Source organism: Alternaria ventricosa, assembly GCF_023758065.1.
Source record: "Alternaria ventricosa strain BMP 2768 chromosome Unknown scaffold_6, whole genome shotgun sequence".
NCBI lineage: Eukaryota > Fungi > Ascomycota > Dothideomycetes > Pleosporales > Pleosporaceae > Alternaria > Alternaria ventricosa.
The window spans coordinates 860,081-885,495 of record NW_026055686.1 but is presented as its reverse complement, the minus strand read 5'-3'; the positions used below and the strand labels follow the sequence as shown (position 1 = coordinate 885,495).

Genomic DNA, 25,415 nt, shown 5'->3' with positions numbered 1-25,415 from the left:
TGGCGGTTGGTGGGGTTTCTTTCATGTGAAAGATAATTTTGGGTCTTATCGATAAGCGCATGGTGTGTGCACGGGTGAATGTCGACTACATGGATGCGCTCTGATCTTAGTTTGTCGCAAGTCTTAGGTGGATTAATCATCACTTTGATTTGAGGATAGCGAAGAAATGCACTTTACTTCTGACCGGAGTTATGATACCTCTTTCTCAAAACCCCCCCACGCGACTCATGCGGAAAGTCAAAGGGTGTCTTGCTGCTTACTAGCAATATGACGCGTGTACGCCTTGTACGCATGTTCCAGTATCCCAGCCCATTCTCATTTCGTGTATATTGTGTTGAAGGCGTGCGTTCTTACTCCTTCTTCACCTCAACACCATTACTGTTCTCTTCTTTCTCCGCCTGTCGCTCCTCGGCCAGCGTTCGCTCCATCTGCCTAGCGCACGCCTCCATCGTGTCCTTGTCCAACTCCCATCCCGTTGTGTCGATCCCCTTCGCCTTGGCGTCGGCGATGATCTGCTGTCGCTCCACAATCTTCTCACGCATGAGCTTGATGGCACCCCCGAGCACAACTGCCTCGCTCCGGCCTTGTCCCTCCAAGCCAGGTACTATTGAGGCAAGTCGGTCGAAGCCTTCTCTAATCGCTTCACGTCGCTTCTGCTCGGAACGGATGTGGTTCTCCTTCTTTTGGGCTTCGGTAAGGCGGGGCCGGTCGGCGGCGTTTGTGGGGCTTTGCGACTCCGGCATGATGGCGTGGAGGTGGTTGTGCGAAGGTATCGTCTGACGCGAATGGCAAGTGTATTCGGGTAGGTAGAGTATATTTGAGCTGCGCGAACCGGTTCGCTGGATGTGGCTACTTGGGATATTCTACTGCGTTATGTCGTATGTTCGGTCGAGGAGACCAAGGTGACGTTCCGAGGCACAGGCTGTGGTACGCGACTGCTATAGTGTTGTAGGGGACAGCAGGCGCTCACCTGGGCATAGTTCCTGCCCTTCATGTGAATGGGCCGACGGGTGCCGAGCTTGGAGGCAGGCACCACTCGACGCGGGCTATACCAGCAAGCCGGTGCTACAGTGTGCGACGGGCATCCGTGTGTATGGTAGGAGGTGCGATGGTAGAGGCGCGCTATCGATACGCGTGGGTGAAGCGGGAGCTCTCCATAGCTAGCACGTGCTCGGTACTATGGCGACAGGATGCGCATTGTGCAGATGACGGTATCTCTACTAGTAAAACGGCTGTTTGTTTAGCAGCGACGCTGACATGGCGCTATCAAGCAAGAAACGTGCGGCTAATTAAAACGTTGTTTCAAGGTGGCCGGACCCGTCAGCGCGATATGAGGCTCCTGGCTCCCTGCACCCAACAGCGTGTGACGCACTCCGGTGGATCTTCCGCGCCACCAGGAACCACGTCGGCCACGACGCGACGCCCAGAGATACCGCCGACAGTATCGACCCTCGGTGGAGAGTGAATACGCCGGCTCAGGGCCAGTGACAAAGTCGCCACGTTGTAGGAGAAATTGCAAGAGAAGGCACGACCCCGCTAGGACATCCCACTGGGCAGCTGCAGCCCGGGAGCACGCACTACACCATCACCGCCGTGACATGCGCCCAACCGTGGCCGCACTCCTCCACCCACGCCATTGAATCCTCCCACGCACTCCACCATGGACGGCACCCGGGGGAGCAATCGCCGCATCAACAGCCTCCAGGCCCAGGACCGCCTGCGACGACGCAGTTCAGCCAACGCCCAGGGGAAGCGCCCCGTCACGGCCCAAGATGCCTATCTCTATGCCCTCCGCGCGGCATACCTCGCGTACCTCCTCCAGCCCCGCCAGAAGCGGGTGCAACATGTGCCCGCCGCGCCCAAACACGTCCAGCGATCGTCGACGTCGATAAACGACCTCATGAAGGACTTCTCCCTCATACGAGACTCCAAGAGCACGCGCTTCCCCCGCGATTTCATGGCTGCACTGGACAAACGGATCACAAAGGTGTTGATGGGGCAGGAGCGCATGCCTGAGTTCCAGGATGCCACGGTCAAGCGAACCTTCGCCGTCTTCTTGAACGCATTCAAGGACCCGTCGTTTAGGAAGAACATGGACAAAGATAGGAGAGTCGAGGACCTTCTCCTGATTTTCTACTCCAACGCCACAAAGGAACTGCAAAAGGGGAAGGCGCCCGGAGATGACAGCTGGAAGCTCATGGTAGACCGGCACGTCGCTCTCTTCCTACGTCTTGTCAGTTCTTGCCTCAAAGACCATGACTGGCAAAAGGACAGACCCGAACTTGCGCATCGGTTGGCCACGATGGAGAAGAAGTTACTCGTACACGATCAAGATTTGGCGGCGGAGAACCAGCGCAATGGCGGTCAGGGTGGCACAACAGTCGAAGTCGAGGTTCCGCGAAGTTATGAAGTCAAGGACATGCCCCTCGTCTTGGTAGTGTCACGCATCTTCGCTGTAGGGTACTCCGATGTACAAGCCGACATCAACCGATACAAGTCCGTATGGACGGAGAAGGCTGCGCTGCAGGATCTAAAGACATACCAGGCGCACCTCAGTCTCATGACCAAGAAGACGCTGAACAGTGACGACTTCGATACCGAGGAGGCGTACGAGGCATGGAAGAACCAAGAGGTGCCAGACCTCTCGCAGATGATACTGGCAATCATACAGTCGAACCCCGAGCTCGCAAAGAGTTCACCCGGATCTGTGCCACACTTCAAGCCCAATGCTTCTTTGGACCCCGGCTACTCAGACGGTTCGAGGCAGGGTTCTATGTCGTCTGAGAACGGCTCCTCATATGTCATTGACCAGTCTGTGGATATGAATGGGCTCAGCCTCAACGACGATCCAAATGATAGCTCATCCTATACCTTCATACCTTCAGATCCACGTGCCACTTATCGTGCGATACTGAATGAAGCACTGACGTATGATCTGGCGGACAACGATCTCGAACCATCCGAAGCTACCAACGAGAACCCGTCTGTGAAGCTACTGTCAAAACAATCGGCTGAGCTTTTGAATGAGATAGCCCTCCGATGGAGGATACCACAATTTTCCCGTCTTGTCTTGTTCCTAGACGTCATCCGCGACAAGTACATTAACCAAGACATCAGTCTGGATACCCTGGATGCTGCCTTCAACTATGTCAAGGAACCACCGCCAGCTGACAAGAAGTCCAATCGAATGAGCCATATTCCAGTACAAGTATCGTTGTTTGACCGAACGAAATGGACAATCCAGGACTACACTCTCAACCAACAGATTCTGTCAACGTTGCACGACTGCCTGTTAAGAGAGTTGTACGAGCTGATGATGCATGTATACGACACCAAACCGCCTGCACTCGGACCGGTAATGTACATCCTTGAGACCCACATCTACGACGACCCTACTTTCCCCGGAACCGAAGAAGATATGGATCAGTTCACTGAACAATTACGTCACGGACTGAGGGACAAGGCTGGTGACGTGTATCGAGAGCTTCTAGCGAAGCACATCCCGGACACCAAAGAAGAGTGGGAGTTCTACCATGTCATTGAGCTGGGTCGTGCTGTGGTCAAGCTATGCGAGCGGATACAGAAGCGCTACCGCAAGAACCCAGAGGTTATGGGTGCTAGTCCCATGAACTGCCTCGTTGAGAAGATGTTTCCCTCTTACGCCGCAGATGCGCGGGACCTTGTCGCTCGGATCATGGACGTTGCTCAAAGCAAAGGAGAGGATGTACCCGTGCAGGATGGCTTCGACTTGTACAAAGAACTTGTTGAGATTCGCCGCATACACAGCGATGCCCTACCGGGCAAAAACTTCGCTTTTAGCATCGAAGATCAGCTACAGGACTTTGTGTGGAGATGGATTCAAATGACGGATCAAAACCTTATTGGGTGGGTTGACAACGCTTTCAAGGCAGACCAATTCCAGATCGAGTCGCAGAACCCCATTCCTTCAGACGAGGAGCGCCACAGTGTCTCGGTCGTGGATGTCTTCCGATCCTTCAATCAGAGTATCGAGCAAATTGTCTCATTGAACTGGGATAATGATGTTCAATACGCCAAATTCATGACTGCTATATCGAAATCGATCGGTGTCGCACTCGCAAGATACTGCGAACTCGTTGAGCAGAAATTCGCCAAGGAAATGGATCGCTTGACGCCCGAGCAGGAGGCTGCCGCTCATCAGACCAAGTCAGAGAAGTGGTTGTCGACGGTCAAGGATTTCTACAGCCAGAAAGAGAAGGTCGAGCCTTTTCAATTTTACCCAGAGGTAAGTATCCTACTCAATGATATGTTCAATGCTTACGAGTATAGTCGCTTGTGAAACTCAACAACATTGAGTATGCGATGCAGCAACTAGATAAGCTCGAGCGCGAGATTGGTGTCGATGCGTGCGCCGAAGTCATCCAAAAGCATTCCCCACCCCCGACGCAACGCCTTCGAAACAACAACTTCGTCTTCACTATCAAGATCATTGAGGCTGAAGACCTCAAAGCTTGCGACATGAATGGACTAAGCGACCCATACGTTGTGCTCGGTGATGAGTACCAGAAGCGGCTGGCAAAGACTCGGGTCATCTACCGCAACCTTAACCCTCGTTGGGACGAGACCATTGACATCACGACTAATGGCCCGCTGAACGTCGTTGCAACGATATGGGACTGGGACGCTATGGGCGACCATGACTGCGTTGGTCGGACATCTCTCAAGCTCGATCCATCACACTTCCGGGACTATATGCCCCGAGAATACTGGCTTGACTTGGATACGCAGGGACGTCTATTGCTGCGTGTGAGCATGGAAGGCGAGCGAGACGACATCCAGTTCTACTTCGGCAAGTCATTCAGAACACTTAAGAGGACTGAGCGTGACATGACACGAAAGATCACGGATAAGGTAAGCATATTGCCATCACAACTCAAGATCTGCGCTAACGATGGCAGCTTTCATCATTTATCGGCTACAAGCTTTCGCGTCGCTCACTTGATGCCCTGCTCAATAAAGGCGTAGCATCTAAGGTCACCAACTACTTAGGAAACTTCAGACAAGCCAGACCCATGTCTGTCATCCAAGGCCCTACACAGCAGGACGTCACACAAGCTCTCGGTCCTCTGTTTGTCTACTTTGACGAAAATTTCGCGATCATGAAGCAGACGCTAACAGACGCTGCAATGATCATGGTCATGACAAGACTCTGGAAAGAGGCGCTCGCGACCATAGAGTCGCTACTTGTGCCTCCTCTATCCGACAAACTTTCACAGCAGCGTCCGCTAACGCAACAAGAGCTTGACATTGTGTTCAAGTGGCTGAAGATGCTTTTCGACTTCTTCCACGCTGTGGATGAGGATGGAAATGTTGAGGGTGTACCCATGGACGTACTCAAGTCACCCAAGTATCACGAGCTTCAGAACCTCAACTTCTTCTACTTTGAAGCTACTGAAGATCTGATCCGTACGTCCGAGTCAATGGCTGCAGCTAGTGCACGACGACAGCAAGAACAATCGCAACGCCTAAACCGCATGTCGGCACCGCCTGCTATGGGCCACCAGTTTGGTGGTGCCGCGGGACTTGTCGGGATGCCGACTAGGAAACACAAAACCATTATGCTGTCGCGCAATCTTGGCACAATGAAGAAAGCCAAGGAAGAAAAGAGAAAGGAAGCACAGGCGGAGCCTAATGATGACATGATCTTGAGGATACTGAGAATGAGGCCCGAGGCAGAGCGTTACCTAAAGGACAGAAGCAGACAGAAGGTACCCATCGCCATTCCTTTCCCATATTCACGCTTACTGACGAAAAACAGGAACGCCTTGCTGCTGCGCAGGCGGCTGAAATGATCGTACGACAAAGTCTCAACTCTGGGGGTGGTCGTATGACGGGCGGCATGGGTGGCCCACGCCGATAAGAGAAAGCCACCCGTGGACTCTTTTTGTCACATGTCACATGTCACTGTTTTGGCGTTCGTTTGCTTTCTGATACCTCTGCATCATTGTGTGTCGTTTGGGTGTTGAGTATACTTAGCTAATGTATTATCGGTGGCATCCGCTTCATGGTATGTGGGATGGACAGCGAGGCGTCTATGAGGGGCCTTTCGCAGATACGAGTTGATATGAAGTAGGATAGCTAGCTAGATGATATCCAAGGTGTTCAATGTAAGCAGGTGTGTGATTCGTTAATAGAAGTGCCGTAGGGCCGCCGCGTCGTGTCCCACGTGAACGTACGTTAGGGAGTGCTGCTCGAAATCAGTTCTCAGGGTTACAAACGAGTAAGTCCCGCCTCATTGCGTCAACTATCAGTTATCGTCGTCTTGTCTTCTTCTCTAAATCCACGCTAACCTGGGAAACAATAAGCACCCTAGAGCCTACCTCAACGTTAGGCTGTCTACTTCGCAAGTTATTGTTTTGATGTAGTCTACAGGCCTGTTTAGCTTTCTTGTATGAGGTGGATCTATATGAACACGCAGTCTAGGCCAATACACAAAACTGTCGGTGCGCGTTTCCATTTCTGGTTTTCGAGAGTACGCGTGTTCACCTTCACTTCATCGTTTGCTTCCAGGCAACCGCGCTTTGACAATTTTTGAACATTCATAACGACGATTGCGACTTTGCGTCTTCCCATCCGTAGCTCCAACGACGGAACACACAGCGACTCAAGGGTTCGTCAATATTCGGAACCAGGATGTCGGAGGCTTTCGTACCTTGCAGCGACTTTCCCGGAGACCCTAGCAAATGGCTTGGTCCCGAGCAGATATCGCTGGAAGTAGGCTATGGCTGCGATAGCGAGATGTTCGACGCGCCGTTGAGGCAACTACGCAACACGTCTGACTACTTCTTCGATCAGTGAGTCTACATTATCTGTTCTCTCACCACTTCACTTTGGAGACATCCAACACAATACCACACAATTGTCACCAAGCGAACTCGTACTGACATAATATAGACTGGATGACTCATCCGAGTTCTTCAGCCTGCCCGATGTATCACCACGCAATTTTCGCATCTACCTCGACTTCCTCAAGACCGGTTACCTCAATCAACCCGATTCGGACGATACCACTGATCAGAGAATCTCTTTCGGTAGACTCATCCATGTCTTCATGTTCGCCAACGGATTAGGGATCATTTTGCTCCGAAATGCGGTTCTAGACGAATTCTTCCTGCGCATCTACGACGACCCCGACGATCTTCCGTACAAGTGTATCTTCAACATATACAAAGCCACCACCCCAGCCTCTTCACTACGTCACCTCGCTGTCGATATCATAGTGAAGATTGGAAAGAAGGCGGATGTCAAAGAATGGATGCACGACCTGCCGAAACAGTTCTTGATGGACTGCTTGACTTCCTCAAGCGAAGATAGGATCGTACCCTTTCCCAAAAGTCTTTCTGAAGATGACATTATGGAACGGCTGGAGGCAATGAGGCACGCGATGTGTGAAGTGTTTCATGTCCACGATTCTAAGCCAGATGATCAAGAAATGGGGTCGCAAGCTGGAACTTCCGTTCGTACAGAGGACAGCCACCGACCCGGAAGAGGAGCGGAGAGAAAAGGAAGGGAGGCTGAAGAGGACGAAGAAGATGAAGCTCAAGCTCAGAATGTGGACTCAGAGTTGCAAGAGACATTTGATGAGGAGTCTGCTGCGAGGATGGAGTATGTCATGGGGCCGTTGCCTATCAGAGAGAGGCATTAGATGTCCCTCTGTTGCCCACAAATCCTCTAGATACCCCCACATTGTACTTTTAGGCATATGGAAGCGATCGGACACATCCTTGATGACCGTCGTTCTGGCAACGAGTCATCTCTTTGTCGATGATTAGGTAGCACTCCTACCTCATGCGTCAGGCGATACTTATCGTTTTGATAATTATACAAACGTTCTTATCAACCGCGATCTTTCTAAGCCACCGAATTGCATTATCGTGGTGACCGAGTAAGACAATCCATTCCAAACGCTGAACCAGGCACCAGTGCGAGAGACTAAGGCAAACGCTCTTGCAGAGCGCGTTCCACGCTGGGTATTCGCCCAATGACGTGTCTCCACCGTGCGCACAGGTAAGTGAGGGGTAACCGCAGTCCGGATCTTAGGGTGAAGGACGGGACTCACTTATCATAGAGACTGGAGGGTATAAAGAAGCGAAATTTTCTCTCCACTCTTATTCTCCAGTCTCACCACCAACAATCTTGGAAAGAGCCGGTTCAGGCTACGGACATATTCAACTTACCATCACATACATCCTACCCAAGTCACCGACAATTCTCGTACTAAGATGAGGTCTTTCTTCGCTATCCTCCTTGCCGCTTTGGGCCTCTTTACTTGCACTGTGCGTAACTTCCCACCGCTTTCAGTAATTTCCTGTACTCAACATCGACTAATTTGGCGAATAGATCAACGCCACGGCGGTGCCCCAAGCCCAAGATCTCTCCATGGGCAGCGTTCAGATATCCGGCGACAACATAGTTCTCGTAGAGCTGGAGGTAACCGACGACCGGTTCCCCGACGTCACCTTCACGGGCACCGCGGAATCTGTCTACGAGGAGATGAAGGCGCTCAAGCCCGAGGCCTTCCCCGACACGAAGGATTTAGATGTCGCCCAAGCGCGCTCCTTGCACAAGCGATCAACCGTAAGTCTTCAAGCTCATGCCCCCCTCGGATATTTTGGAATACATCCTCACACCATTGTCAATAGCTCAACTGTGAATGGGGCAGAGATGTCTTTGGCCACAAGTCTTGCAACGACGGCTGGAATCGCCTGAACGGACTTCACCACACCTGGTACTGTGTCAATGGCGGAGTCAACCACTGCGCCATCGTTAGCTGCTCATACAATTGCGCTGTCTACTTGTGCAACTTGGTATGTCTTATTTGCCCCAATACACTTGAGTATGAAGAGCTGATCTGATGACTATTGTAGCGCGACACTAGATTCTGTGCTTTGGCCAGCGATATTGGCGTCGACATGGACTATATTCGGAATACCTGTGACAGCGATTCCACCAAAGTTCCTGCTGGACGAAGGGATTTCGATGAGCACTGGATCGGCCTCAGTATGGTCAATAATTGTTAAAGGATGACGATCAGGCCCTACTTCGAAGATAGAACCGTTATTAAGGGCCTTGTAGTTCTGCATTCCTTGGTCTGGGTACCTCAAAGCATTGAGGATATTCTTTCTCCCAAGCCCAGCATGTCTTTGCCACTTATTCATCCAGCCCAAGATATAGTATTAGCAATTTTGGGTTCAACATGACCTTTTCCAGCTTTGATATCATCTCCGCCTTACTGCCACCTTCCCCCAGTATCTTTCTGATAGCCGAAGAGCTAACCTCTTCTCTCTTCTCATCACCCTCAGTATCTCTTCCACTACCCAAAAACGTCACTGTACCCCCAGTCTTCTTGTGGCAAACCCATGTCGCCCCCACTCCCTCATGACATCTTACCAGGATCTCGTGCAGCAAGTTGTCTTGCCTTGATCGAACATGCGGTCCGCCCTCCAAAGCAGCATGCCCACTGCAGTACTCTTGAATTCGTAGAGAGATGCGACATTCATGATTCGCGCCTCCACATTCACAGCTGAAGTCTCCCTTCCTGCTGGTTGGTGTAGAGATTAAGCGCCAAGATCTACATCCAGGTAACCGTCTGGGTGGACGCTTTGCACCCTCGAACAGACTAGACGGCCGCGTGATGTCGCTGGTGATTATTTCTCTCCATGCTAAGAGCCAAGAGGGCTTCGTTCCCACTTTCTCGCGTTCGAATTTATCGCTTCCAGCTAGGACTATAAAGGAAACATGGAATCCGTCTTTCTTCGCTTCTTCAATCAGAGTAGTCCCGTATTTTTCGAATTCTGTGCGATGGCCTTTGTAAAACCAAGTCCAGCGCTGCAGTAGGTCGTTCTGTAGTAGCGCGATTCTCTGTTCTTTCTCAGTGGCGAAGATCTTTCCGTTGATCATAGCGCCATCTTTTGCTTTGAGGCGATCGCGGAATGGAACTAACACAACGGCGATGGTGGTGGAAGAGCTACGCAGGAATGTATGAAAAGCCAGTTCGAAGTGACCAAGATGCGCTGGGTTGAAGGAGCCTGTGTACATTATTATCTTGTTCTCGCGATTGCGATGGAGTACTGGCGCGTGCTCTAGTGAGGTGAAGTACGATTCGGAAGGGGTGGGGAGCGATATGGACTTTGAGGCTAGGCGGATGTAGTATTCCAATGGCGCGGTTGTTGATTCCGAGTAAGGGCTGTGTGCGTCGGTGGAAGCTCGCCGGGATGTATCCACAATGGACTCCTTGAGTGTCGGGTCTAGTGACTCGCAACTAGGCTCACGTTGTCTTTTGCCCAAGATCTGCGGTACAGGACAAGTTGACTGAGCAACATCAGAAAGATGTGGCGATACATCTTCCACGGGTAGCTTCTCATAATCTCCGGTTTCCAGTATCTCATCTTTTCCTGCAGGATCTTGGTGGATGATAACACGCGAAAGCGCAATATTCGCTTCGCGCTTTTGTCGCTCCTTCCTCTTCTCGCCCTCCTCGTCTTCTTCCAGTTTGCGCATAGCGGTTATGATGAAAATTGGTGGGAGTGTTGGGGGTGGACGCGTCCCTTGCAGGATCAGCCGTTTGTATGACAACGAAAGTCAAACCGCGGTGAGCGGCCGATTGCTCGCTCCGGTGTCTGCACACCACACGACCACTGAAAAATCCTGTTAGGAAACTCTGGGAAAAGCCAGTGGGGAATCCTTCGAGGAAGCGTAACGCGCTCTCAATAAGATACTTGTTCTTCTATAGATGTCAATAAAGTACGACGAATATTGATCTACTTGCAGGGATAAGTTCTGCCTACGTTTGTACGTTACCGTCCCACGGTTCAGCATTTGACTAACCCGGATCACTCATAGGTCACGGCTGGACCACCAGGCAACTCCTCGAGCCATCCTTCAACCGGCTCCTTCACAGCCTGTGGTACCCCACATTTGGTCGACACGTCGGCGGCCTGCGTCTTCAACCCCGTGCATGTGTTCCCGAAGCAGCGTTGATCCATCGCTTTCTGCAGCGCACCCTCTTTCCAACCAAAGACATAATCGCCGTGTTGACCGTAGCCAGTCCTATACATGATTAATGCGGTTTCTCTGTAGTCGCTGCAGGTCACTTACGCATCGCCCATGCTGTAAACAAACGGCTGCGACCCGTCCTCGGGCCAGAGAGCCGCGTCGTTGAAAGGCGTAGTATCCCACATGACCTCGTACATGAGCTGAGGCATCTTCACTGGATGAGTCGATGGGCATGGACCGCCAGATTCGAAGGAGCCAGATGTAGGGTACGCGACATGGTCTTTATGGTTCGGAGAATCGACGTTCTTGCCATCCCAGCATCTGTATCTAAGATTAGCAACATGCGCGACGCCAGTTAGGTGGAGTCCACAAACGTTGGGAACGTAATAGTCGTCCTGATCCCGCCTCCACACATGCCTGGTGGCAAGCTCGCTGTGTCGAATTCTCCAATACACGGTGCCCCACCAAAAGGATCTTGCTGTTTGTTCGTGAAACAGCGATGGCAGAGCTGCTTCTGCTGGCCGTCCTTAGCCCTCAGGCCTGGATCACCAACCAACATCCTGAACCCCTTGGGAAACGCGGTCACGGTACTCTTTCCATCGTATGGCGGGATGTAGTACACTGTAACGCCTTCTCTACCCTGTAGACCCAAGTTGACCATCTGTGGGACGCGTTGGAAGGTACCGTTACGCGCTTTGAAGTAGAGATTTGCGGTCCAGTAGTTTGAAAGATCTTCGGCGAAATCGCAGGTTGTGCAAGTGGCTTCCGTGCTGGGATCGAGGTCGAGCGGTGGCATGGAGACGTTGAAGGCGTTTCCGCCCACGATCTGGTCTAAATGATGACATGCAAATTTAGTACACATACTGTATCAAGGTAGTATATGGGCATCGCTTACGCATATGTGCTGAAGGTGCAATGCCGGGTTGGACAAGTGGATCGATACGGTCGTAGACTAGTTGAGAGCACTGGAAACGTAACATCGCCGCTGTTGCAAACTGTCGGGCCTCGAGGTTGTAAGCCGGCGATGCTGCGACATTGTGGAACAATGAGGTGAGCGTGAGCATGAGCGAGGACCAGTACATGCTGACGATCGAGTGGTCTGAACGATCCAAGTGGACAATGACTACGGGGAAATGGAAATTAGATGTTGGGATTCAGGGAACGTGCTGTTGTGGTACATGAGACTCATAATATATCATGAGTGACGTTCGTAGCAACGTCTCCACATGGAACTCACCCCACATCATGTTCACGGTCAGCCATGTCGGGTAGTTTCGTCGAAGGATCCTTTCCTATAGAAGGTTCTAAGTCAACTGCCGTATATGGTCCTGTTAATTGCTTGTATAAATATGTGGGTTGACCAATCGGATCCTAGGAAGTATCCTGGGCGGTTACCGAGAAAGCGAGCGTGCAACAAGGGTGGACCAGTCCATGGCCAGTAGGAACTTGAGTTCCCTCATGGCCTGGGCATGAATTGCGGGATGCATGGGGCCCACGAGGGTGTGCTCCTGGATTGCTGCGATGACGTAGTGGCGAGCGGTGCACCTGGGCGGGTGTCGTAGGATACCGGTCTTGAAGAGGATGCCGAGACGCATTATCCCGCACACAGCGCAGAGTGGTTTATTGACGGAATGGTTCCATATTCTCGAGTCAGCGTCCAATTGAACCAGAACGGGATGAATGCATTAGTGTTTGAGACTAGATTGGCGATGGAGCTCAAAGTCAAACTAGCCTTAGATGGAAACGGGTATTGAATTGACAAAGAGAATCCCATTGGGTTATATGTACATGTCAGTTGAGTCTGCACACAATTTACCAGCCCTCACCGGGCTTCCTTGCCTATACACTGTTAGCAGTAGTCCACACCAAACCATAATGCACTTACCAGCAATGCACCCTTTCCACCCAGCTCAGCTTCCAGACCATCTGGGTATGTCTTGGGCGCACTGAGCTTGTCGGGATAGAAGGTGCCAACAGCTGCGCAGAGTCCGAAGACAGAGGCAACGAAGGTGCCTAGTAGGACGAAACCCCATTGGGGGGTGAAGTGGTTGTAGTCGTGGAGCGCTAGTACACCCATGATATCGTTATCCTCGTGGCAGGGCTCGCCATAGTTGCGGCGCTCCTGCTTGTCCCAGTAGTCGCCGTACGGGTCGCGGTTTCCTCGCTTCTCAGCGGGAGGGTTGATGTAGCCGCCGTTCTGTTACCATCAGCACTATGTCCTTCCTTCCTCCTCTAGGAAGCGTGGGCGTACTTGGTTCGGGTCTGTGAGCTCAGCGTGAGCCTTCTCAGCGTCGGTGAGGGCGGTTCGGATTTGGGTGAATTGGGGTCGTGGTCGGGCTACGGCGGGGATGACGGCTCGAGCCAGCGGGCGGGCCGCTACAATGCGCCTGGGAAACATGCTAGAGCCAGGTGAGTATTTGTGCGATGCGTATCTTCGGTGTCTGCGTACGTTGTGGCGCAATTGCGGGGGGTCGATGGGTTGCAGTATTGATGTGTCGTTCGCGATGAGCTCAGTTGCGGCCCCGGTAATGCTTGGCGAAGAAGTGGGTCTAACTGCTCTGCGTAGTACCACAACCGGTCATGGATGTAACACGAAAGGCGTCTACGCGACTGAGCAACCCGACGCCTGCCTGAAAGAATCTGCGGAGGTTTTAGACAGCCTCAGTCACAGTATTCTCAGACGTGATCACTACCATTCCGCCGTCGTTCACGTCAAAGGGATGGCATGCGCGCCCGTGCCGGTATTTAGCGTGATCCCTACCAAACATTATCGCCGGCTCTGTTTTTACCATCTCACAACTTCGACATAACACCGCATCATCCCAACGCGAACCCGAATTTGAAATCTGACCCCGTCACCGTCACCAGCACGCGTCAGGCTATCTTGCGACCCCGAATTCGAGCTGATATATGTCGATTTGGCCGCGCGCCGGGTGGTCAACAGGCTCCCCAGGCCGCCTCTCTCGCCCTTCCTGAATGGAAGAAGTTACCGCCGCGGATCGCGACATCGACTCCATCCCACCACGCGACTCGGCCGCCGCACACAACGCATCCGACATCACACACAATGGCGAACATAGCGAGAACGACAGCGCACCTGTGATCAAGGAGGAACATCCGCCGGCGCCTGTAAATGGCGATGATGGTGGCGTCATTGAGCGGCCGCCAAAACGGCGGAAACTCGAAGACACCACACCGCGCCGCTCAGCATCACGCGCCGCATCGCCGCCCTGGAAGTCATTCGTGGCTGATGGACCGACGACAGTTTTCGAGAATGGCGTCAGGAAATCATCACGTGTGAGCAAGGATGCTGCACCGCCAACGCCGGAACCTGTAAAGCGGAATTCGCGCCCGGCCAGCAAGGCGACGCAGACCAACGGCACCCCTAAGAACGGCACCCCTAAGAACGGCGTCAAGCGAGAGTCGCGCAATGGCCCAGGACCCATGTCCGTCTCAAAAGGGAAGACACCATCCACCATTTCCAAGAAGGCGTCGGCACAGTCTCTGGTAACGCCGGCGCGCAAGTCTGAGCGCCAGAGAAAGCCTTCAGCACTTGCAACAACGTCGCCCGCCACGTCGCCAGCATTGCAGAATGGGTCGCCCGAAGGCACGCGCAAGCGGGGCGGGCGCTCTCGGAGGGGAGCGCAGCCACTTACCGATGATCTAGGTGATGAGCCCATGGACGATGCCGAAACGAACGGACACGACCCCTACGCCGGTCTGTATGGATCGCCCGACGACTCGAACCCATCTATGCCTGCCCCTCGTCTCCGCCTGCGACTGCGAAAGCCCGACCCTCCCAACCGCCATCCCCACCATGCCCCGCCCAAGTCAGAGTACGCGTCGCTCGAAGAGTGGCTAGGACAAGACGACCCGTTAGACGGCGAAGAGGCGCTTCGGATCACACAGGAAAAGGCCGAGGAAGAGGCCGAGCGCCGGCTGCAGATTGTCGAGGCTGCTGAACATGGAGTTCTGAGCCAGGCACGATGCAGCGTATATGCGCCCGAAGCAGCCCCAGAGCCACCGCCACAATACGGACATTGGGACCACGTGGTCGCTCATGCCCTGCACTTCAACAAGCTATTGAAGGAGGAAAAGGCATTCCATCGGCGGACGGCTAAGATCTTGGCCAGAGAAGCATACGACTTCTGGAAGAACAAGTTCAAGCGCAAGAGCCAAGATGAGATTGAACAAGAAGAGACCGAGCGGCAAGTAACGAGATACAAGCAACTCGTGAAGGATGTCAAGGACGCATGGGGCTTGGTCAGGGTTGAGATCGACAAGGAACGTGTGGCTAAATACGAGGAGGAACAGTTGCAGCTCGGACACAAGGCCATGGACGACATGTTCAATCAAGCGCAGGAGATTTTGGGTGGTCGTAACGCTGGCGACGGGGCCTCCTCTTTAGTCAGCGAAGACCGTGATTTCGATGAGATGGAATCCGAAAGCGGGGTGTCGCATGCCTCACAGCAACAGCACGACGACAATATCATGTCTTCTAGCTCTGATAGCGAACAAGAGAATGAGCAGGACGAAGATGCGAATCTCACGGCCGAACAACTACGCGAGAAGTACGGACAACTTCCCGATCTCCCCGAGAGCAGCTCCGAGGCGGAAGCCAACTCAGACGACGGCGAAGACGATGACGACGCGGATTCCGAAGAGGGCACTCCTGCGCCAACACCCGATCCCAACCTCGATGTCGAGAACACGAGCGAGCTTCCAGAGAACCCATTCCAACAGACGAACGGCTTTCACGATCACGAAGAAGATGAGGATAAACAGAAGCCAGACTATATCGATCCTGCTACAGTCGAGCTTGATCAGGTTGACGATGCTTTGCTGGATTCCGAGGACGATAAAGGCTCAGAATCTGGTAGCGAGGCTTGGTCGAGCAACGAAGGCTCGGATAGCGAGGGTAACGGTGAGGAAGAAGCCGATTCGGAAGAAGACAACGAGGATGAGAGCGAGGGAGAAGATCTAGGCATGATGGGCTTTTTGGCACCCAAAGACATCAAGAAACTGAAAGAGGCCGCCAAGACCGCGATTGACGACGTGGAACCGGAAGACCCGATTCCTCAGTCTGAGCAAACGAATGGCCATGCTACGTCGCCCGCGGAAGTCACTGAGGAGAAGCCCCATCTCAACGGTCATGATTCAGTCGCTGAGGTAGACGAGCCACATGTGAACGGGCATACTGAAACAGAACCTGCTCCTACCGTCGAGGCGGCTGAGCCAACTCCGATGGAAGATGTAGTACATTCTAAAAGTGCTTCTCGATCACGGCATACATCATCCCCACCAAGGACCGAGGTGCCATCCTTACTACGCGGTACCCTCCGAGAGTATCAGCACGATGGTTTGGACTGGCTGGCGAACCTGTACGAATCCGAGACAAACGGAATCCTCGCAGACGAGATGGGTCTGGGCAAGACTATACAGACCATCTCACTTCTCGCTTACCTCGCTGTTCGTCGCGAGATATGGGGACCACATCTAGTCGTTGTACCCACCAGTGTCATGCTCAATTGGGAGATGGAGTTCAAGAAGTTCTTGCCGGGCTTCAAGATTCTGACATACTATGGCGACATCAACGAGCGAAAACGAAAGCGCATGGGCTGGCGCAACACGGGCAAGGACATGTACAACGTCGTCATCACCTCTTACCAGCTCATCCTCCAAGACGCAGCAGCCTTCAAGATGCGTCCCTGGCGTTATCTGGTACTTGATGAAGCCCACAACATCAAGAACTTCAAGTCTCAACGATGGCAAACTATGCTTAACCTTAGAACAGAGCGACGGTTGTTACTGACCGGTACGCCTCTACAGAACAACATCGACGAGCTTTGGTCACTGCTCTACTTCTTAATGCCAGCTGGCTTTGCCGGAGAAGGTCGCATCGCGGGACTGGAGGAGTTTACCTTGGCTCTGAAGAATCCCACCTCGCAAATTCTCGATCAAGGTCGGCAGCAGCTTGATGCCGAAGCGCAGAAGGTTGTCAAGCGCCTTCACGAAGTCCTGCGCCCTTATCTGCTGCGAAGGCTGAAATCAGAGGTCGAGAAGCAAATGCCAGGGAAGTATGAGCACGTTGTCTACTGCAAGCTTTCTAAGCGGCAACGTCAGCTCTACGATGGATTCATGGGCCGCGCCTCGACCAAGGAGATCCTGTCCTCCGGCAACTACATGTCGATTATCAATTGCTTAATGTCATTACGAAAAGTCTGCAATCACCCCGACCTGTTCGAAACACGAGCCATTGTAACGTCCATGGCCATGCCCAAATCAGTCGCTGCTCAGTACGAGATCAAGGACCTTCTCATCAGGAAGCGACTGCAAGAGGGCATGGAAGATAAGCAAGTAAATCTAGACGCCTTGAACCTGGTGTTTGCGCGACGGGAACAGACGCAGTTGGGTCATGCTAGACGCACCTACCCTATTCGCGCCACACGGCCCCTGGAGGATCTGATCGAGCGCCAAACACGGCGCATCAACAAACCCATCGACAAGGGCACTTCTTCACTACAAGCGACTGTGGCAGCAATGGCGAAGCGAGAGCAAGTTGCCGTTCGGGCCCATTTGCAAACATGTCTGAACCTTACTCGCGCGCGCACCCAGTTCATGCCGATTTACGGAAAGGACATCATTGACGCACTGACCGTCGATTGGCACGATTTTACATTTGGGGCTATCACTGAAGGAAAGAGAGTGGCTAAGCCTCTCCTCTACCGAACCCATCACACTCCACATCCCAACTATCACGGCTTTGGTCAGGCTCAAATGCAACCAAGACAAGAGGAAGCGATTCACTATGACATCGTTCAACGGCATCATGGTCTACTAGGGTTCAGGTCACCACGCTCTCATCGTGTCTTGTCGCATTGGCACGATCAACAAATCACACATTTCCACGATATGATCCCAACATTGGAGCAGCGTGCTGAGGCTATGGAGCCTCTTATTACCCGCTTCACATGCGTTACGCCTGCCGTTGCAGCCGAGGAGCTAGCACCTCTGACCCTGTCTAGGCGCGGTGTCCAGCTGATCCGATCGTCGGAGGCAGCACACCGAAAAGACCCCTTCCATTCTTCGCGCATCCGACAATCGATCGCCTTCCCAGACAAGCGTCTCCTTCAGTACGATTGTGGCAAGCTTCAGCGTCTTGCAACACTCCTACGAGACCTACAGGCTGGTGGTCACCGTGCGCTCATCTTCACCCAGATGACAAAGGTTCTCGATATTCTCGAGCAATTCTTGAATATTCATGGATATCGCTACCTGCGCCTCGACGGATCTACCAAGATCGAACAGCGCCAGATTCTTACTGATCGCTTCAACAGTGACCCTCGCATCTTATGCTTTATCCTGTCATCTCGATCTGGAGGTCTCGGTATCAATCTCACAGGCGCTGACAGCGTCATCTTCTACGATCTTGATTGGAACCCCGCGATGGACAAGCAATGTCAAGATCGAGCTCATCGTATCGGTCAAACGCGCGATGTGCACATCTACAAGTTCGTCAGCGAATACACCATCGAAGCCAACATCCTCCGCAAGTCGAACCAGAAACGTCTTCTCGACGATGTCATTATCCAAAAGGGTGACTTCACCACAGACACCTTCAACAAAGTCACCTGGCGCGACGCACTCGACGAGAACCTGGGAATCGACACTAACGACGAAGCGGGTGCAGCCATGGAACGTGTGCTCGGCGAGAAGATTGGACTGCTGGGTGACGCACGTGTCATGGGTACAGTGGAGGATACCGAGGATCGCACGGCTGCTTCCATCGCACAGAAGGAGATTGTGGATGAGATCCAGGAAGACCAAGTCGACTTCAACGAGAGTCTTAACGCCACGAGAGCCGCCTCGGAGGCCGCCGCTGCCGCCAAAGCGAACGAAGACCTCGATATCGACGGCAACGAGAAGGAACGGAGACACGTCGATGAATACATGCTTAGCCTGTATCGGGAAGAGTACGGCAAAGAACCGTACCGGCCGCCAACGGACCGGCAGAAGAGGAACCGAAAGGGACAGGATCCTCATGTGCGGCATAGAAAGAAGAAGTATTAGTAATACGGTGTTCTTGCTATTGAGCGGCTTTTTGGGTTTTAGCGAGCGTGTTGAAAACGGGGAAAATTATGTATTAGTAGTTGTACAATCGTAGAAAGAGCGAGTAGCATTTGCATGGTCTGGCGTTGCTTCCAATAGGGAGAAAGAGAAATGAGATTAGTGTACAGTCATACTGAAGAAGTCCTGTGATACTGGTGATCGTTGAACATGCTGCCAGCATCAACAGCAGGGTTATGAACCCGAAGGTACGAAGTCCTTCCTCCAGTCATTTTAGCAATCTGGTAAAGGAGAAAGAGGCTATGCTGTGTGAGGACCGCTGCAGATGTCGAAGGGTGTAATCCAGAGCCTGCCACTCAGAGTGGACCTTGAGGACTACATCGGTCCGAACGGTGAGTAATTTCGAACCGCTGGTGATATGCATACCTCAAAGCGAAAAGCAGACGGTAGTCTCTAGTCAGTGAATTCGGGTCGTCACCGCCTGCTGGACCCTGTCCGTTGCTCCTGCCTCCAGCTCACTGCCAAGACCGCGCTACTAGGCCCAGTACTTTTCAGTCACCGTCACATCAATACAACTACACATACAGTTACCTGTCACGATAACCATAATCGCAAGCGATGGCGACTCCAGAGAAGAAGGAGGAGCCCAAAAAGGTCACTCCATTGCTCGAGCTGCCCAAATGCTCCAAAGCTACTCCCTCACCTAACCCGTAAGTACGAACAAGGCTGTATACAACTACTCGGCTGACACACTAGACAGAGATGAATATGGCGACATGATTACCATTGTAGTCGGCTCCGCGGAGAACGTGCGCAAGTTCTATACCTACCAAGGCCTTCTTGCCCACTACTCCACCTACTTCAAAGCTGCCCTCAAAGACGACTGGAAAGAAGGTACTCTCAAGACTGTTAACCTAAAGGACGACAATCCGGAGGTCTTCAAAGCCTTTTTTCATTGGATCTACACCGGAAAGCTCTACTTCGCGCTCGACGCTTCAGGGAAAATTCCTCTGAGTGAGCAGCTTATTTGCGAGATCTATGTGTTTGGCGACGCACGCGGAAGTACCAATCTCTATAACGCCGCAATCGACCTGCTTCTTCAGAAGACACATCAGGAGTGGAAAGTCCCGTTAGACCAAATCCCCTATGTGTACGAAAACACCCTTCCAGGATCAGCTCTTCGAAAATATCTTGTGGATGACGTCGTCGAAACTTATCGATTCAGGAGGCTTGCCGACCCGACCCAGCGAGAAACTGAGTTACCACGATATCCCCAAGAATTTCTTGCCGAGATTGTTGTAGCATTCATGGCTCTTGGATCGAAGCCGATTCCATCAAGCGCGGGTTATGGAAACATGCCTATTGGCCAAGATAACTGGGCAAAGTACATCAAGCCTTTGCTATGTTCAAGGTACCACAATCACCCAGCCCCTCCGGCTTGATCGCGTTGATGCTGGTACGACGCTCTATGCGCGCAGAAAATCGGGTTGGAGAATACATGATCGCTCTTGTCTTATAACACAATGGGACAATGATGCTAGACAACTACCAGGTGGCAGCTTCGCGACGGAGGATCAACCCCTAGGTCTTCAATAGTCAGATGAATATAAGCTTCTGGCCCATTCTTCACCGTCGTTAGACTTGATGCTAGCGTACGAGAGGCGTCTTTCATGCGGCCTGTGAGATCTTTCCTGATCGTCTTAATTAATCTAGGGCAAGGAAAAAGTGGTTGTCGGCATGCGCACCTGGGAAGACTGGTTTCACAGAGCAGGTGTCGACCAAATAATTTTGCACAATATAAGCCAAATCAATAACCAAGACTTTCACATACGACCACAGAATCTTGAGAACACGGCTTCCCGTCCGCTCAGCCCTAGTTAAGCAAGATATCGGCGGATTAGTACTCGGGTGGGTGACCACCGGGGAATACCCGCTGTTGTATGTTTTTGCCTATTTTTGCCTTTTTTTTTGCCGCAATAACCTACTCTGGAGAAAAGTCAAAAGAAGGTATGTAACGTTTTTTTGGGTGTTGCAGAGCTGGGTTGGGGCAGGAATAATGACGTGTTTCGATCCCTAGACTAGCTGGACGGCGAGATCCCTTCACTCCCACTCTCGACCGCCTCTTCTTGATCTCTATCGCCATCATAATCCTCGTCTGTATTCGCTGTGTCGACCTTCTCCTCTCGTTCCAAGTATGGTGGCGGTGCTAATTCTTCGGTCTCGCCCTCTTCGTCTTTGCCTTCGACCCACACCCTGTTCAACTCTGCCTCGATTTCCTCTCGCCGCTTCTTCCACTCCTCGACCTTTGCAAGCCTTTCCCTCAGCTCTGCTAGCTCCTTCTCGACGCTCGACTTCTCAGACTGGGTGCCTATGCGTTGGAAGTCCCATTCGTCGCCGTGGTCACCCATGCCGAGGGTTAGTGTATAGTCGTGGTAGCGCTTTAGGGATGCGCGGGTGGATATCGTGATCAATGCTGGAGTGTGTGAGTTAGTTGAAGTCATGATGAAAAGGGTAGTGGGATACTTACTAATACCCTTGGCTTTCGCACGTTCGTAGAGTAGGCCTTCCACATCGCTACTAACCGCACTTGTGCCCTCGTCCACGAATGCGTACCGGGGTTCATGATAGAGTAGTCTTGCAATGCCCATTCTCTGCTTCTCGCCACCGCTAAACACATCTTTCCACACCTTCTTCGTGTCCCAGCCACCTTCTCTATCGGGCAAGTAGCCCAGTTTGGCTTCTTCGAGGACCTGTGACAGTTCAAAGTCGCGGCGGCCTGCATCCTTCATGTCGGCATCGGTGTGAGGATAGATGACTTGGTCGCGGAGGGTGCCGGTAGAGAGGTAAGGTCGTTGAGGAAGGAACATGATGCCGTCCACGCCGATGCTGCGCGGACGACTGACAAGACCGCGGTATGCAGGCCAAAGACCTGCGACAATGCGCGAAACTGCGCTCTTGCCGCAGCCATTGGGTCCGGTGATGAGAAGATGCTCGCCTGAGTGAACGATGAAGGATAGGGATTCTAGGAGTTCTTCGCCGCCCATGGGGTGCAGGGCTGGGGCGACGACTGGAACGTGTTCAAGGCGGATTCCATCGAAGCCCTTGTGAACTGTGCCTTGGATATCCGAGACGGAATAGAGTTCGGGTCGCGTGCCGGGGGGAGGGTAGTACGCTTCCGCGTGGACGCGATGGAGCGTGCTGATCAGCGTGTAGACGCGTGATGTGTAGCCGGCCAGTTCAGAAAGATCTTTGATACTGTACATCATGCGACCACCAGCATCGGCAAGCGACAGCATGAGTCGCTTGTTTGTGATAAAGTCCTTCATGCGACTTCGCTCGCGGTGCGATTTCTCTCCTCCAGGTAGCTCGGGTGTACCTCCTACACCACCCCATTCGGGTAAGAAGACTGGGAGCGAAGTGACCAAGTATCCGAAAGCCGACCATGAGTACTTCAGCACAAAGTCTTCGAGCATGTTGTACCGAATCTTAAGGCTGTAGATGCCCTCCATCCAGTGCTTGAGGTCCCTGAACCCTCGTTCCAGGAAGTGCTTTTCCATCTCGTCACCACCGTAGAAAGCCACTTCTTCCGCGTTTGCGATGAGTCGAGAATGCAGAGCGCGGAATTCGCCTTCTCTTCGTCCTTCGACAGCTTTGAGTTTGCCAAAGGGCGGAGAGAGCTTACGTAGCACTGTCGCGGTAAGGAAGTAGTTGCTCAGCAGCCCAGTAAGCGCTAACGGTCCTAGAGAGCGGTAGAGCTGGTAGTTGAACACGCAAAGATCCACAAACGGCTTCCCTAAGCTCGAGTACAACGATGCCGCACTCGCACAGAATAGCGTCAGATCCTGTGTGATGTATTGGTCTGCCCCGACACCTACACCTCCATCCAGATTCTGTAGCTTGTAATAGTTCAGATGGTCGTTCAGGTATAAGTCGTGGATGTACCGCGTGAGTCGTGTTCGGAACGCGATGGAGACTTTACTCTGCAGGAACTTGATCATAGCGTTTGTATACGAAGAGAAGGTGCCGACACCAAGCCATTTGACGATGCCCCAGAGGAAAGCCTTGCCGTTGCCTGCTACGAGGTCGCGCACGATCTCTCCGTCGAGACGCGCTACGACCAGTGACAAATACGTCCGCAGCATGAGGAAGACGCTATGGCTGACCAGCAGACCCGTCTCCTTGCTATTCCAACGCGGTATCATGATATTCAGGAGGCTCAGAAACTGGTGTAGGAAGGCCAAATTGAGCCCCGGCTTCGTCTGCGGTGGCGGCGCTTGCGGGTCGCTCGAGGTCGTGTCAGCCATGCGGGCTGCGCGTGGCGGCTGGAGGAAAAGTCTGCGATGCGCATCGAATGTGGTCTGTTTGGTGGGATGGATGACTACCTTGGACGTCGAGTCGCGGTAGGGCACGTAAATCGTTCTGGAGCCATCTTTGTTTCTGAGCCCAGAGTTCCTCCTCAGCAACCGTCGGCCGGTCTCCTTCTCTGCGCGCCGACTCCTGTACCATCTTGTGCCTCCATATCCGGTGCCTATGATGGTGAAGAGGAGGGTGATGGTGGATAGCAGCTTCGTGAGCTTGGAGGCGCCGCGGACACGGGACTTGAGGAGCGTCGCATAGCGGTCGTAGAGTGCTAAGAGAGGGTCATGAGGCTGTCGTAAGGTAGACTGGGCGGCCATTGTTGACCGTGTACATCCTCTCTGGGAAGACTGTCATTTCTCGCAATGGCGGTGCTGGAGGTTGAAGATGGTGTACCTTACATGTGAGCCAGTGCTATGATGCTTGCTGCGGTTTGAGCCGAGGCATGTGAAGGTGCACGTGCACTGGGGAAATCCGGGGTGGCTCCACAACAGCTCGAGAAACACAGCCGCAGAGCAGGCCACTGTTGTCTCGATTTCCGCGCATCGACGAGATATGTTTCCTACTGTTATTAAGAGTATAAGATCGAACCACTTTTGAATTAACATTACTAGGTATTGAGCTCAATTACCACGCACCATGGGAAACCGTGGTTATTAAACAGCAGCAAAGCCCCTCCAATGCACCCCAAGTTCTTTTCAATTATCGATCCTTCTCATCAGCTCAAGCCATCGCAGATTCTTTGTGTTCAATCTGCTTCGTTATCATACACAGTTGGCTCTTCAGCCAGCCTCCTAGAAATTCGTACAGGTGCCCCGCCTGCTCGCAAGTATCGCCATTACTTCCCCAATTGGCCAGTGCCTCAACGAGTTGCGCACATCCTCGCAACTCATGTAGGACTATCTGCCTTTTACTTCTTTCTTGCTCACCGTCGTCAAATTTATACTGGGTGAATGGAGATGACTGCATGTACAGGTTGTAATTTTCCGCGTTCCCATTACTCGTCACAGACGAAGGGGAGAAAACGGCCTGCGAGAAAGGTAGAGGCTGGCAGTAATCCCAAGGGAGCGATTCCGAGACCGGGTAGCTCGTACGGAGTCCGCGACTGTTGCTAGCAGCGGTCTGGTACCAGGCCAAAATCTTGGATGTTATGCTAGAGTACAGCATAGCAAGATGTGGGTCTGACGAGCATGGACACCTGAGAAGCTTCGAAATGTTCTCTCGTGCCGACCGAACGGTGTGAAGAACGGCATCGAATGAATCCCTCGAGTGGCCCGGGTATCTGACGTGTGGCAGACTCTCGAGCGTCGAATAGGCCAACGGATAGCAACTATGGCAGTCGTCCGTCGCGACTTCGGCGTGGGGTGTCATGTTCTCATGACCTCCTACGGTTTGGCTCATTGGACTATATGGGAGAGATATAGAGGAGGCAGAGCGTAGATGCTCCATGGTCTTTGTACCACTAGGATGATATTCCATGGGATTTGCGTCATCGCCGCTGATGTATTCGTTGAGAGTCTCCCAGGTGGGATATTGAGACTGTACCGTCTGTTCCTGAGTGAAAGGATCTTGAAAGAACTGGTCTGTCCCAATGGCTGGCATAGGTTCCGGCTGAACATGTTGTCTCGACAGGACGTCAGTGTCCATATAGGTGGTATCTTGAAGGATCTCATTCCGGTACGGTGGTTCAGGTGCAGTCTCGGAGTCGAAACCTGAAGGAGTGGATAAGCTTGGTGTAGGTGACCAGTCTGAAAGCCAATTCGACGTGACCTCCGAATCGGTCCGCCGAACGGAAGGAGTCTGTAGCATAAATGCGCCGAACTCATTGCCGCTTGGTGATAGGCGTTGCCTGGTGACTTTGACAAACGGAGACCCATCTGGGTTCCTCTTCCTAGTCCGGCCTGGCTTTCCGTGTTTTCTCGAGACGCCATATATGCATTTCGCATTAATTTGAAGGC

At 52.6% G+C, this 25,415-nt stretch overlaps 7 protein-coding genes across 7 annotated transcripts; 4 read left to right on the top strand and 3 right to left on the bottom strand.

Annotated features, from left to right (window-relative positions):
• Nucleotides 1–350: 350 nt before the first annotated feature.
• Nucleotides 351–978, bottom strand: J4E93_004383 (uncharacterized protein; the record flags this gene model as incomplete). Its single annotated transcript, XM_049342311.1, has 2 exons — nucleotides 351–849; nucleotides 971–978. The coding sequence occupies 2 exons, from the start codon at nucleotides 976–978 to the stop codon at nucleotides 351–353; spliced, it is 507 nt and encodes a 168-aa protein (XP_049200463.1).
• Nucleotides 979–1,660: 682 nt separating this feature from the next.
• On the top strand, nucleotides 1,661–5,899 carry J4E93_004382 (uncharacterized protein; the record flags this gene model as incomplete). Its single annotated transcript, XM_049342310.1, has 4 exons — nucleotides 1,661–4,264; nucleotides 4,309–4,890; nucleotides 4,938–5,747; nucleotides 5,798–5,899. 4 exons carry the CDS (start codon nucleotides 1,661–1,663, stop codon nucleotides 5,897–5,899), a joined length of 4,098 nt encoding a protein of 1,365 aa, XP_049200462.1.
• Nucleotides 5,900–6,672: 773 nt separating this feature from the next.
• J4E93_004381 (uncharacterized protein) lies at nucleotides 6,673–7,684 on the top strand (the record flags this gene model as incomplete). Its single annotated transcript, XM_049342309.1, has 2 exons — nucleotides 6,673–6,833; nucleotides 6,934–7,684. The coding sequence occupies 2 exons, from the start codon at nucleotides 6,673–6,675 to the stop codon at nucleotides 7,682–7,684; spliced, it is 912 nt and encodes a 303-aa protein (XP_049200461.1).
• Nucleotides 7,685–10,871: 3,187 nt separating this feature from the next.
• Nucleotides 10,872–11,933, bottom strand: J4E93_004380 (uncharacterized protein; the record flags this gene model as incomplete). The annotated part of the gene is made up of 4 exons (XM_049342308.1): nucleotides 10,872–11,088; nucleotides 11,137–11,355; nucleotides 11,409–11,865; nucleotides 11,930–11,933. 4 exons carry the CDS (start codon nucleotides 11,931–11,933, stop codon nucleotides 10,872–10,874), a joined length of 897 nt encoding a protein of 298 aa, XP_049200460.1.
• A 913-nt stretch (nucleotides 11,934–12,846) lies between these two features.
• Nucleotides 12,847–13,432, bottom strand: J4E93_004379 (uncharacterized protein; the record flags this gene model as incomplete). The annotated part of the gene is made up of 3 exons (XM_049342307.1): nucleotides 12,847–12,873; nucleotides 12,920–13,231; nucleotides 13,286–13,432. The coding sequence occupies 3 exons, from the start codon at nucleotides 13,430–13,432 to the stop codon at nucleotides 12,847–12,849; spliced, it is 486 nt and encodes a 161-aa protein (XP_049200459.1).
• A 578-nt stretch (nucleotides 13,433–14,010) lies between these two features.
• Nucleotides 14,011–19,104, top strand: J4E93_004378 (uncharacterized protein; the record flags this gene model as incomplete). Its single annotated transcript, XM_049342306.1, has 1 exon — nucleotides 14,011–19,104. One exon carries the CDS (start codon nucleotides 14,011–14,013, stop codon nucleotides 19,102–19,104), a length of 5,094 nt encoding a protein of 1,697 aa, XP_049200458.1.
• Nucleotides 19,105–19,719: 615 nt separating this feature from the next.
• On the top strand, nucleotides 19,720–20,543 carry J4E93_004377 (uncharacterized protein; the record flags this gene model as incomplete). The annotated part of the gene is made up of 2 exons (XM_049342305.1): nucleotides 19,720–19,811; nucleotides 19,862–20,543. The coding sequence occupies 2 exons, from the start codon at nucleotides 19,720–19,722 to the stop codon at nucleotides 20,541–20,543; spliced, it is 774 nt and encodes a 257-aa protein (XP_049200457.1).
• Nucleotides 20,544–25,415: the final 4,872 nt, after the last annotated feature.